The sequence below is a fragment of the Rhinatrema bivittatum genome, chromosome 16 (genome assembly GCF_901001135.1).
Source record: "Rhinatrema bivittatum chromosome 16, aRhiBiv1.1, whole genome shotgun sequence".
Classification (NCBI taxonomy): Eukaryota; Metazoa; Chordata; class Amphibia; order Gymnophiona; family Rhinatrematidae; genus Rhinatrema; species Rhinatrema bivittatum.
This window is the reverse complement of record NC_042630.1, coordinates 54,342,550-54,357,090: the sequence shown is the minus strand read 5'-3', so window position 1 is coordinate 54,357,090 and position 14,541 is coordinate 54,342,550. Positions and strand designations below refer to the sequence as shown.

Here is a 14,541-nt window from a genome sequence, read left to right as displayed (position 1 = left end):
GTTGGAGAAACCTCGGAGTGATACAATTTGGCATAGAAGTCTCTAAACTCCTGTAGAATCGCCATCTCGTCTGTGAGTGGTGCTCCAGAGGAAGACTGGATTTGAACAATACGTTTTTTTTCCCGATTTCTGAGTAGATGACTGCATTTGTTATTGCCAGCGTAGTATTGAGCCTTAGAAGAAAAAAGGTGCAGGTGAACTCGTGAACTAAGGAGTAGATTGTACCGATATCGAAGTTTAATTAGCGCTGCTAAGGATGCAGATGATGGACGATGAATGTGATCCTTTTCCAAATCGAAAACCTGTCGCTGGATAGAAGCCAACTCCTCTTTTTGAATTTTATTCCACCTAATGGAGTAACTAATGATCTCTCCACAGATTGTAGCCTTAAAAGCTTCCCATAAGGAGGAGGGAGAGACATCTGCAGTAGTATTGAGTTGAAAATATTCTACAATTTTTTGTTCAATCAATGTTTTAAAGTCCGGTTCACCAAGTAAGGTCGCATTGAAGCGCCATTGTCTGTGGATCTTAATGGAATGCAAAAGAGAACATGTAATAATAAATGCCGCATGATTGGAGATTAAAATGGGACAAATAATTGCAGACGTTACCCAAGAGATTAGAGAATTAGAAGTTTAAAAAAAGTCAATACGCGAATATGAGGAGTGTGGTGAAGAATGAAAGGTATACTCCTTTTCGGTGGGGTTTAGCAACTGCCAGGGGTCTGAAATACCATATGTAGATAATAAATGTTGCAGAGTTCGAGTAGATTTAGAGATAGTAAGGCAGGCAGTCAATCTTTTATCTAGCACTGGATCTAAGGGTTTGTTAAAATCACCAAGTATACACTGTGAGGAGTCTACTTGAAGCATTTTTGCAAAAACACCTTAAAAAAAAGAGGGTCATCCATATTTGGTGCATATAAATTGAGAATGGTAACAGTTTCATCTTGTATAGATAATTGAATGATATTCCATCTACCTTCAGTGTCAGCCAACTGATGTGAAATTGTCGCAGGCAAGTGCTTATTGATTAAGATAGCTGTGCCCCTCTTTTTTTTAAACCGCTGATCTAAAATATACCTGGCCAACCCAATGCTGTTTAAGTTTAAGAGTCTCACTAGCAGAAAGATGAGTCTCTTGGAGTAGTGCTATGTCTGGATGTAATGTATAAAGATAGGCAAGGACCTTTTTCTGTTTAATAGGATGCGAGAAGCCATTGACGTTTAAAGAGATGAACTTGAGAGAAGAAATATTGGATGCCATGATAAGATCAAAATCCAATTCCGGTGCTTATAGTGTCCGTCCTCTAACTCCTGCTCAAGGATCACAATATTAAAAAAGCAAAAATAACAAGAAAATAGAAACTGATGTACTACAAGAATCAGTACAGGGAACATGATATCAACAACAAATAAAACATGAAAAATAAAAAATAAAAACAAGATAAAGGCAATCCATGCCGTGACAGCTCTAAGGCTGTCTTCCTGAAATGAAAAAGTAAAAAGAGCCTCGGGGCGAGCCAAGATGCCTCCCAAGCCCCCCGCTCCTATAACTTGGAGCCAGAGTGAGTATTCAGATCCAAAAATAAAAGAGAAAAAGAAAAATATCAACGATCCGGATCATTGTAAGTCTTATTTAAAGATCATAGTCCATGATTCAAATAAAATATTCTTCTTGTGTGAAGTTATTAGTCTAATCCAGTAGGGGTAAAATAGAAGAGTGTAGCAAATAAATGTAAACTAAGAGTTCAGGAAACCATTGCTGCAGCTGATTCAAAGGAGAAAAGAAAATCTTCAAAGTACTTTCGTTCATGAAACAGCTTAGTTTGATTATTATGCGTGATTCTAATTTGCGCCAGATACAATAAACCATATTTGGCCCCCAAAGATTGTAAGCGAGACCGCAGCGCTAGGAAGGCCTTGCGTTTCATTGCCGTAGACTTAGCTAAATCTGGGACGAAGAGAATAGCATGTCCTTGAAAAGTAAGAGGTGCTTACTCCTGGTGGTAGCAACATTCTGTAAGACCTGTGGGTATCGTAGCACTTTAAAAATCAAAGGTCTAGGATATCTGGAATTCCTAAGAGGCCTAGAAGGAATCCTATGAGCTCTTTTTAGATCAAACGGTTGCTCAAACATGATTTGTAAGAGAGAAGGTATAAAATTCTTTAAAAATTGTAAACTGTCATTGCCTTCTGCTCCTTCCGGTATTCCCAGAACCCGGATATTATTTCTGCGGTTTCGGTTCGATAAATCCTCTAGATGCATTTTAAGCTGTTCTAAATCTTTGATAAACTGGGGAGTGGCACAGTAGATAAAAGAAGGGATGAGACCTGTGTCTCCATATGATCAAGCCTTGCCTGAAAGCCATTGAGTCAAGCTGTCACCTATTGTAGATCGGTACGTATAGCAGATGAAGTATCAATATTAATTTGGATCAGGTCTGTAAGCTGTTTCAATTCCGCTTTCACCATTTCTGCAGACGCCATTGTTTTTGTTGTAGGCCCTTTATCCGGTGACGGTGGATCCTGCTTAGAGCGTTTTGTGCCGGCAGACGCCGCGAAGGCGGCTTCACTTTTACCTGGCTTCGATGCCGCCATGCTTCAGACACAAGAATATCTCCGTGAAAATAGGAAAGGAGGCAAAAGGATCAGATATAATTGTAAAATAGGACGGAGACTCACAGAGCCTTAGACTTAGGCAGCCATCTTGTGCGTCGCGCGAGAGCGCCCCGATGACTTGCATATGTTTTCAATTATTGGGTCAGTGAAATTAACTTCTCTCTATAGATGTAAAGACTATCTCCAGTTCAGGAAAATGCTCAAAACATTTTTATTTGAACACACATATACTCACTGATTTAGTGTTGCGCAGGAGGTAGACCCTTGGCCTGGCGCAGGATTTGTATGGCCCTCTGAGGGATCCCAGAGGACTCCTGCCTCCAGGAGGCAGAGCACCCAAGGAGACAGAGGCAAGCTGGAACTTCAACAATAATGACCCGGGGTCTCTGCGGGTTGATCTCTTGGATTCCTGGGCTGCATGGGCTTAGGTGGGCCTTTGGGGGTCTCCAGGAGAGATGGTGGAGAGGTGTGACCACAAGGAGTAGCGGTGCATGGCTGACAGTGAACAGACGAGCTAGACCAGAACAGAGTGTACCAGAGACCACGGGTATGAGGCAGGAACTGAAGGTCCTACTGGAAGGGTAGGCAGCGCCTAGTGGTCTAGCTTGAGGAAGGCCACAGATAGCGTCAAGGCAGGTGGACCTGGTGGTCTCAGGAGAAGAAAAGAGAGTGTCCAAATGGAGTGCAAGGGTCAAAGCCAGGGTATCCATCTGAGAATGGTCAGCCAAAGCAAGGGACAGTTCCAGGTATCAGTCTGAGCGTGGTCAGGGACAAGCAGAGGTCCATTCCAGGTATCAGTCCAAGTACGGTTAGAGGCAAGCAGAGATCAGTTGTAGGTATCAGTCCAAGTGTGGTCAGAGGCAAGCAGAGGTCAGTACCGGGTATCAGTACAAGCATGGTCAGGGGAAAGCCAAGGTCAGTATCAGGTATCAGTTCGAGAAGGTCCAACCTGGGTTGCAGAACGCGGAACAAACTCAGGAATGAAGGAATGCAGGAACAAGCGCTGGAAGGACCACGGGAACACAGGAGCAAATGCAGGAACACTGGAATGAGAACAGGAACACAGGAACAGATGCAGGAACACTGGAACAAGCACAGGAACACGGGAACACTGGAAAAAGCACAGGAACACAGGAACAAGGACGGCAACTAGCTCACACAATGTGACGACTATGGGTGTGCATCCGTTTTCCACGTATTTGTGATCCGCAACGTATTTTGTCCTATCTGTTAAATACGTGGGGAGGCGAAATGCATCGCGACTCCCCACATATTTAACGGATTTCTGTTTTATTCAGCCACCTAAATAAAAATTTAAACAAACCCTCCTGAACCCCCCCAAGACTTACCAAAACTCCCTGGTGGTCCAGCGGGGGGTCCGGGAACTATCCCCTGTACTCACACCCTCGGTGCTGGTTTCATCATGGCGCCGATAGCCTTTGTCACAGGGGCTACTGGTGCCATTGGTCAGCCCCTGTCAAATGGCCATCGGCGCCATCTTGTGCTCCTACCATGTGACAGGGGCTGGCCAATGGCACCGGTAGCCCCTGTGACATAGTATGGGCAAAGGCTATCGGCACCATTTGGAGTCCTGGCATTGGTTCTATACTCTTAAGAACCACACAATAAAACTCCTAAATGTTGCGCGCACTGGCTGCACTAGGGCTGCGGTTGGCCCTGCTCAATTTCCAGACCCAGCCTCGACTGCTCCCTCAGTCTCTCCCGCGGTCGTAGCTAGCCGTCTGCGCCATCTGGCTCCTAGCTCCTTGGCCTCCTCAAATCTGGACCCGTTTCCCTCCTGCTCCAGTGCTCCACATCCCTCGAGGCACAGAGAGGCCTGCGCCATGCCTTACTGCAGTCGGCCCCTAGGCCCGCATGCACACACAGGGCCAACCTTTAAAGGTGCTGCGGCGGGAAACCGCTCCGCGGCGAACAGTGATGACTTCACCTGAGCCCTGCATTCCTTGCCTTGGCAAACGGGTCGTCACTAGGGATGTGCAGAGGGACGTCATACGTTGCATTCGTGATTCGGATTCGTCGGGGAGCAAATACGTTGCATTCGACCATATGGCGCCCCGATGCGTTAATACGGTGAGTTATATTCGTGTCCCAGCTAAAATTAAAATTAACTACAACCCCCACCCTCCTTACACCCCCAAGACTTACCAAAACTCCCTGGTGGTCCCACAGGGAGTCCAGAAGCCATCCCCTGCACTCTCACACCCTCGTTTGCCGGTTTCATCATGGCGCCGATAGCCTGTGTCACAGTGGCTACCGGTGCCATTGGTCAGCCCCTGTCGCATGGTCACCGGCGCCATCTTGTGCTCCTACCATGTGACAGGGGCTGACCAATGGCACTGGTAGCCACTGTGACATAGTATGGGCAAAGGCTATCGGCGCCATTTTGAGTCATGGCATCGGACGGCGGCGTGCAGGAGGTCGCTCCGGGACCCCCGTTGGACCCCCAGGGACTTTTGGCCAGCTTGGGAGGGCCTCCTGACCCCCACAAGACTTGCCAGCTTGGGAGCGACCTGCATGCCGGCCGTCCGATGCAAATACTCAAAATGGCACCGATCGCCTTTGCCCTCACTATGTCACAGGTATCGACGGTCAGCCCCTGTGACATAGTGAGGGCAAAAGCGATCGGCGCTATTTTGAACACTGGTAGCTTATCGCCTTTGCCCTCACTATGTCACAGGTGCCGACCGTCGGTACCTGTGACATAGTGAGGGCAAAGGCGATCGGCGCCATTTTGAGTCCTGGAATCGGACAGCCGGCGTGCAGGAGGTTGCTCCTGGACCCCCACTAGACTTTTGGCAAGTCTTGTGGGGGTCAGGAGGCCCTCCCAAGCTGGCCAAAAGTCCCTGGGGGTCCAACGGGGGTCCCGTAGCGACCTCTTGCACGCCGCCGTCCGATGCCAGGACACAAAATGACACCGATAGCCTTTGCCCATACTATGTCACAGGGGCTACTGGTGCCATTGGTCAGCCCCTGTCACATGGTAGGAGCACAAGATGGCACCAGTGACCATGTGACAGGGGCTGACCAATGGCACCGGTAGCCACTGTGACACAGTCTATCGGCGCCATGATGAAACCGGCAAACGAGGGTGTGAGAGTGCAGGGGATGGCTTCTGGACTCCCCGCTGGACCACCAGGGAGTTTTGGTAAGTCTTGGGGGGGTCAGGAGGGTGGGGGTTGTAGTTAATTTTAATTTAGCTGGGACACAAATATAATTCACCGTATTAATGCATCGGGGCGCCATACGGCCGAATGCAACGCATTTGCTCCCCGACGAATCCGAATCACGAATGCAACGTATGACGTCCCTCTGCACATCCCTAGTGACGACCCGTTTGCCAAGGCAAGGAATGCAGGGCTCAGGTGAAGTCATCACTGTTCGCCGCGGAGCGGTTTCCCGCCGCAGCACCTTTAAAGGTTGGCCCTGTGTGCGCATGCGGGCCTAGGGGCCGACTGCAGGAAGGCGTGGCGCAGGCCTCTCTGTGCCGCGAGGGATGTGGAGCACTGGAGCAGGAGGGAAACGGGTCCAGATTTGAGGAAGCCAAGGAGCTAGGAGCCAGATGGCGCAGACGGCTAGCTACAACCGCGGGAGAGACTAGGGGAGCAGTCGAGGCTGGGTCTGGAAATTGAGCAGGGCCAACCGCAGCCCTTGTGCAGCCAGGGCGCGCAACATTTAGGAGTTTTATTGTGTGCTTCTTAAGACTATAGAACCAATGGTTGTCAATTTATGCTGCATTTGTCTTAATTGATGATTAATGTTATTTTTGTAATCTAATTAGCATGAGTTTCATGTTATTAGTAGAAAATAAATATTTGAAATAAATAAATACATGAAAATAAGTTCCTTCCCTGTTTCGTCTGCAAGATGGTTGAGACGTCTGGTCCCGTCTAAGAAGTTAAATGGCTCTCGCTAGTATTGATTCTACATGCCCCTGAGGAAGCTTACCCAGCGAAACACCGGCCAGTGTTGGGCAATGCTATTAATAGAAAGAGTCATTGTTGTTTACATGAACGGAGGACTGTTTTAACAAAAAGAAAAAAGAAACAAGAAAAATTAATTTGTTGCATTAAAAAAATTATGAAGGTGGATGATTGATAAGACTGGTTAGTGTCTACTTTAAAGTGACATATAACATCAAGGCTTGCTGACACCTTCATAGGCTATTATTCAAATTGATAATTTGGGTTCCACATTTTTGGTTATTTGATTTTGTGTTGTGGTTAACCACTGACTCTCTTTGTGTGAGTAGGGTAATTGAAGTCTCCCATTATTACTGCACTACCATTTTGGTTAGCTTCCCTAATTTCTCTTAGCATTTCACTGTCCGTCTCACCATCTTGACCAGGTGGACGGTAGAATACTCCTATTACTATAGTCTTCCCTGACACACAAGGGATTTCTATCCATAAAGATTCAATTTTGTATTTAGTCTCATGCAGGATGTTTATCCTGTTGGACTCTATGCCATCCCGGACATAAAGCACCACACCTCCTCCCGTATGCTCCTCTCTGTCATTGTGATATAATTTGTACCCCGGTATAGCACTGTCCCATTGGTTATCCTCTTTCCACCATGTCTCTGAGATGCCAATTAAGTCTATGTCATCATTCACTGCTATAAATTCTAATTCTCCCATCTTACTTCTTAGACTTCTGGCATTAGCATACAAACATTTCAAAGTTTGTTTTTTGTTTGTATTTTCATTCTGCTTTTTAATTGATAGGGATACATTGGAATCTTTTAGCTCAGGTGAGTTTTTAGTTACAGGCACTTGGACTACTTTTCTAATTATTGGAACCTCACTGTCGGGATGCCCTAATTCTAATGCATCATTAGTATCCTTTAAAGATACCTCTCTCCGAACCATGCGCTGCTGAGCGACTGTCGGCTTTCCCCTTTGTTCTAGTTTAAAAGCTGCTCTATCTCCTTTTTAAAGGTTAGCGCCAGCAGTCTGGTTCCATCCTGGTTAAGGTGGAGCCCATCCCTTCGGAAGAGACTCCCCCTTCCCCAAAAGGTTCCCCAGTTCCTAACAAAACTGAATCCCTCTTCCTTGCACCATCGTCTCATCCACGCATTGAGACTCCGGAGCTCTGCCTGCCTCTGGTGACCTGCACATGGAATAGGGAGCATTTCAGAGAATGCTACCCTGGAGGTTCTGGATTTAAGCTTTCTATGTAAGAGCCTAAATTTGGCTTCCAGAACCTCCCTCCCACATTTTCCTATGTCGTTGGAGAAGGTACAGAGAAGGGCAACCAAAATGATAAAGGGGATGGAACAGCTCCCCTATGAGGAAAGGCTGAAGAGGTTAGGGCTGTTCAGCTTGGAGAAGAGATGGCTGAGGGGGGATATGATAGAGGTTTTTAAGATCATGAGAGGTCTTGAATGAGTAGATGTGACTTGGTTATTTACACTTTCGAATAATAGAAGGACTAGGGGGCATTCCATGAAGTTAGCTAGTAACACATTTAAGACTAATCGGAGAAAATTCTTTTTCACTCAACGCACAATAAAGCTCTGGAATTTGTTGCGAGAGAAGGTAGTTAGTGCAGTTAGTGTAGCTGGGTTCAAAAAAGGTTTGGATAAGTTCTTGGAGCAGAAGTCCATTAATGGCTATTAATGAATTATACTTTGGGAATAGCCCCTGCTATTAATTGCATCAGTAGCATGGGTTCTTCTTAGTGTTTGGGTAATTGCCAGGTTCTTGTGGCCTGGTTTTTGGCCTCTGTTGGAAACAGGATGCTGGGCTTGATGGACCCTTGGTCTGTCCCAGCATGGCAATTTCTTATGTTCTTATGTACCACGATAGCCGGCTCCTCCCCAACACTGTCTAAAATCCTCTCTAGGTGACGCGTGAGGACCGACACCTTCGCACCAGGAAGACAAGTTACCAGGCGATCCTCATGCCCACCAGCCACCCAGCTATCTACATTCCTAATAATCGAATCACCAGCTATGATGGCCGACCTAATCCTTCCCTCCTGGGCAGTAGGCCTTGGGGAGATATCCTCAGTGCGAAAGGACAATGCATCACCTGGAGAGCAGGTCCTTGCTACAGGATCCTTTCCTGCTACACCCGGTTGATGCTCTCCCATCATGAGATACAATATCATGGGACGCTTTAAAGTTTCTAGATTTTTTCGCAAAACGTGATGACGTTTTCGCAGAACGCAATGATGTTTTGCGAACTGCGAAGAGGTTTCACGAAATGCGATACCATCGCTGTCTGCGAAACTTACCTGTGTGAAGCAGTAACTGCTTCATTTAAATGGGAATGCCCCTTTCCCTAACACTAGTGTTATCTCTGTGATAAATGATGAATCTAGGCCTAAGTTAGAAATTAGCTGGAAAAACTGATGTTTGAATTTCCTTCCCCTCAAAATAAGTAAGTTTCAGCCATGTAAAATATTACCTGGATAAAACTTACCAGATAACAGAGAGGTAGTGAGTGGCCATTCTTGGGTGAGGTTTTAGCTTAGCTATATATCTGGATGTGATGGAGTGCAAGTCTAAATAAATCCTGGTAAACTTGCTCATAATATTAAAGTTATCTGCGTATATTCAGTGAGAAACCCTTCCTGTGAAAGTTTCCAGGTAACTTGCTGCCCCTCTAAGAATTATCCTCAATGCTTCGTCTGCCCTCACCTACCCTTCACCTGAGACAAACTCTTTTCTATGTGGCCAGAAGGACACATTAAGTGACTGACTAACATGCCATGAAAATACATTTACAGGCAGGAAAACACCCACCTACTCAGATATGGGTGAGTTAGGAATGTTAGAATTTGTTTTACATCTGAAAAATGCACCTAAGCCTAGGTCAATGTAACCCAGAAACTGAGGCATGCAAATGTGAATGTATGAGTGTGACTAAACGAGCATGGGTGAAGGAATGGAGGTAGAGAAGGCATTTCAAAGAAGAAACTGATTTATTTTGTCCCTTAAGCCTACCCTCTAAAGTAACTGCATGATACAGTTCTGTAAAATCTGCCATTCTGGGGTGACAGCTCACAGTCCTCTCCTGCAGTGTCAAGGTCACAAACAGAATCCAGAAGATTGCAGGATTCAAAACAGGCTTTAGAGCAAAACATGCTTTGAAGTTCAGTATTGGTGAAATAATAGTAATTATATTATTTTATCTAACAATTTTACCTCCAATACACAAGAGATGTGAACAAATGTGTGATCACAGCTGAGTACCTTATTTGCACCTGCCCTGCAATTATAGTGCAGTATGGACTAAGGCTACATATAGCAACTGCCTGAATACACATCCATTCAGATGAAGAACAAATCCCCAGTTTCACAGGAGCTGGAAGATAGCAAATCTTTTTCTTAAAGTCTTCAAATATCTTCTGCTCACTCTACAGTCAACTTGTGTTTAATTTAAGACAAAGGTAGGATGAACTGGAGCCAGAACATAAAACCTGTTAAAATGGAAATGATTCCTGAACTCCCATTTCAGATACTGAGAACTTCTGTGGAGATGTTCACTCCAGCTGTTAATGAAAACAAAGGCCCCGCACCTCTCTGCATCCCATTTGGTAATACAGCCAAGACTTACTACAGTGGTGGAGACCTGATCTTGGGCGGGATAATTCAAATGTCTGATTTCGCCACAATACCTTTGCAATCTTTTAGAACAGCCCCTGTTCTTCATTCATGCACTGTGTAAGTAGTTTTCTGACTATTTGTGTCTCACTGGGTAGCATTTTATTTTTAATTAGAAGAAATGTAGGTTGCTTTTCATCTTAATGTGATCTGAAAGAGTGAGTGACGGAAATATATAAGGTGCACAATGTTTGCTTTATAAGAAGGCATTTCATAGGATTCATGTGACCAAATCATTCTCTCTCTCACATGTGGCATTTACCTCATAGCACACCCAGAAGTGAAAGTCTGCAGGACCAGCATTTAAGATTTTCTCCATTCATTGCTTTGGTTCTGCCTTTGTCTTAGTGATTACCAAAGATAGCGAGTGATGCAGGAGAATTCTCAGGAGCCTGCTTAGATGCAAAGATCTTAGGCACTTTTGTTCCCATGGACCTAATTTTCAAAGGTTAGCTGTGTTATGGGTTTTTTGGTAAGAAATCATCCCTGGACCTTCACCTGTAAAATCTTTGTGTAGAATAAATAAAATCTGTGTGCATTGTTTCCCTGCCCGGCTCTCTTCTCGCCCCTCTGAATGTCTCCTCTTAATTAAGGTTAAATTGTGCTTCTTGTGACAGAAGGAGCATTCCTCTCTGCATTAAGAAGGATGGTTTTAGACAAGGGCTATTTACCTGGCTAGGTACTTTCAAAAATCCCTCCAAAGTGTGTGCTGCCCTGTTTCCTGGTGAATTTACTTTGCTTCTGTTACAGTGCTCAGGTGAATCGTAGAGGGGGAGAAATGTAAAATTATTCAATGTGAGTCAAGATAGATCAGCAGTCAGTCCTGAGCTTCAATAACTAACAGAGACCGGAATCTATATGTGCACACCACGTAATACAAAATATTGATTCCCGCACAACACACTGCACTGTATAACAGGAGGAATGGACCTCAGAACAGAATTTTAAACTCAAGAGATTTTATCCCAGAGTCCTGTATGCTTTTTTAAACATTGGTCCACATAACCTCCATCCTCCCTATTATATTTGTTTTTCATTTAATTTAAATTTAAATTGTATTCTGTTTTTATCCCAATTTTTATAATTTTATACCTAAAATTAAAAATGAAAATGAAGCATATCCAAAATGATATCTAACCTCCAATCTTTACAAATAGTACTGATAGCTTCTTTCAATTTAATCCAATAGTCCATAATTTATTATATCGTTCATATTAAACCTCTTCTCTTTATCCTGCAGACTGTTGTTCAAAAACAGCCACACCACGTGCACTTAGCTTTTAATGTTGTTCCTTTCTTGTGAAATCAAACCACTTGGCTGTAATATTCTATTTCATACCCTACTTTCAAATCAAGAGAGTGGTTTCAGCCTAATAAGTTAATTCTGAACATTAAAAAGACCAAACTGGATAAAACCTCTGTTGACTTGCATTATATACTATTGGATGACCAGGTTTATTCTATTTCAAATAACATTTATAATCTGGATTTTATGTTGGATTCTGACTTTGTATTACATCCCCAGTTAAATGCATTGCAGAAATCCTCATTTTCTTAACTTTTAAAATGCCAAATATGTCATTATGAAGGAGGAGTCTCAAACTATAGTTCGTGCAGTGGTTTTAAACCACTCCTACAGTTTATCAAAAAGAGGAACACAGGGTCTGGGTAAAATACTGGGGATTGTTAAAGGAATAAAATGGGTTTGGAGGTGATGATTGCACGGCTCGACAGGGCCTTTGTATAATTTTTTTGGGCATAGGGAGGGGATTAGCCTGCTTGCCCTATTATTTCTCTTTATTGGATTGGTTACTAACAGTGCTACTTAGCCGGATATATTTTAAAGCTCTCTGGTGAAGATGTATATTATCCTGCCACACAAGGCTGGATAACTAAAAAACCTACTATGCTTTATTCACATGTACCCGGTTACGTGTAGCCAGATAAGTATGAACTAGTACATAGAGTGAGACGTTCAGCTTGCAGAATATAAAGGACAAGTAATATGGATAACTTCAGTTGGATAAGAGCGGTGGTGGTCCCTCTTCACAAGAGTGGGAACAGAGAGGAGGCTGGTAACTACAGACCAGTTAGCCTCACTTCAGTGGTGGGAAAAGTAATGGAGTCACTGTTGAAAGAGAGAATAGTGAACTATCTACAGTACGGAGAATTGATGGACCAGAGGCAGCATGGATTCACCAGAGGAAGATCCTGTCAGACAAATCTGATTGACTTTTTTGACTGGGTAACCAAGGAATTGGATAGAGGAAGAGCACTCGATATCATATACTTGGATTTCAGCAAAGCTTTTGATACGGTTCCGCACAGGAGACTGGTGAATAAAACGAGAAGCTTGGGAGTGAGTGCCGAGGTGGTGACCTGGATTGCAAATTGGTTGACGGACAGAAGACAACGTGTGATGGTAAATGGAACCTTCTCTGAAGAGAGAGCGGTTTTAAGTGGTGTACCGCAAGGATCGGTGTTGGGACCGGTCCTGTTCAATATCTTTGTGAGCGACATTGCGGACGGGATAGAAGGTAAGGTTTGTCTTTTTGCGGATGACACTAAGATCTGCAACAGAGTGGACACGCTGGAAGGAGTGGAGAGAATGAGATGGGATCTAAGGAAACTGGAAGAGTGGTCGAAGATATGGCAGCTGAGATTCAATGCCAAGAAGTGCAAAGTCATGCATATGGGGAGTGGAAATCCGAATGAACTGTATTCGATGGGGGGGGAAAGGCTGATGTGCACGGAGCAGGAGAGGGACCTTGGGGTGATGGTGTCTAATGATCTGAAGTCTGCGAAACAATGTGACAAGGCGATAGCTAAAGCCAGAAGAATGCTGGGCTGCATAGAGAGAGGAATATCGAGTAAGAAAAGGGAAGTGATTATTCCCTTGTACAGGTCCTTGGTGAGGCCTCATCTGGAGTACTGTGTTCAGTTCTGGAGACCGTACCTTCAAAAAGACAAAGACAAGATGGAGGCGGTACAGAGAAGGGCGACCAGGAAGGTGGAGGATCTTCATCGGATGACGTACGAGGAGAGATTGAAGAATCTAAATATGTACACCCTGGAGGAAAGGAGGAGCAGAGGTGATATGATACAGACTTTCAGATACTTGAAAGGTGTTAATGATCAAAAGACAACGACAAACCTTTTCCGAAGGAAAAAAATCAGCAGAACCAGGGGTCACGATTTGAAGCTCCAGGGAGGAAGATTCAGAACCAATGTCAGGAAGTATTTCTTCACGGAGAGGGTGGTGGATGCCTGGAATGCCCTTCCGGAGGATGTGGTGAAGACCAGAACTGTGAAGGACTTCAAAGGGGCGTGGGATAAACACTGTGGATCCATAAAGTCAAGAGGCTGCCAATGAAGAGTGGGTGACTCGCCAGAATGATGGCTACTGCCTGGAGTCAATACCCTTATTAAATAAACATACACAGGCTTACGGTGACTCCAACATCGCTCTAAGCTTCAACAGCAAGAGGAAATGTGGAAAAAAGGATTCACACTCACAAAGAGGGGAGTAGCTGGCTTGTTACGGCGGTTACTACCCCAAATCAAATAAGCCTGATACTTCACTTTCAATGCATATACAGCAAAGTTCTCTGATTCAACGGCAGGGGAGAAGAAAAACTGATACTTCACACATCCAGCAGAGCTCTCTGCTTCAACGGCAGGGGAGAAGAAAAGAGGGTTCGCACTCACAAAGCAGGGAGTAGCTGGCTTGTTACGGCGGTTACTACCCCAAACCAAATGTGCCTGATACTTCACTTTCGATGCACATCCAGCATGGCTCTCTGCTTCAACAGCATGGGAGAAGACTTATACGTCACGCATATCCAGCATAGCTCCCTGCTTCAACGGCAGGGGAGAAGAAAAACAACCAATAAGGGCTAATAACATAGTCTGGGTAAAACAAATAAGCATGGGTGCAGCTTGCTTATTGCGGCGGCTACTACCCCTAACGAATCAAGCTAGATATTTCACTTGGATGCAGCTCCATCACTGCTCTCTACATTAAAGGTGGGGGTGGAAGGGAAACAGAACCAAGAGCTAAGAGAAACAGATAAGTATGAGAGAAAATATGTGTGAAGCTTGCTGGGCAGACTAGATGGGCCATTTGGTCTTCTTCTGCCATCATTTCTATGTTTCTATGATAACTTGTCCACTAAATGACCTTCAGAAAATGATGCCCCACCGAATGCAAAGAAAAAAACTTCTGCAGTATTAAGACTTTTAGAAAAAATCTATAAACCGTCTTATTTTGAGAGACCTCTAATGTGTAACC

The 14,541-nt window shown here is 44.6% G+C and overlaps 1 protein-coding gene across 1 annotated transcript in view; it reads left to right on the top strand.

Moving 5' to 3' along the window:
* Positions 1–658: 658 nt before the first annotated feature.
* Positions 659–14,541, top strand: part of LOC115077691 (vomeronasal type-2 receptor 26-like) — a 105,152-nt gene continuing 91,269 nt past the window's right edge. Inside the window, exon 1 of the mRNA XM_029579981.1 lies at positions 659–684. Coding sequence (XP_029435841.1) covers positions 659–684 — 26 coding nt within the window. The remainder of the gene's footprint in view (positions 685–14,541) is intronic.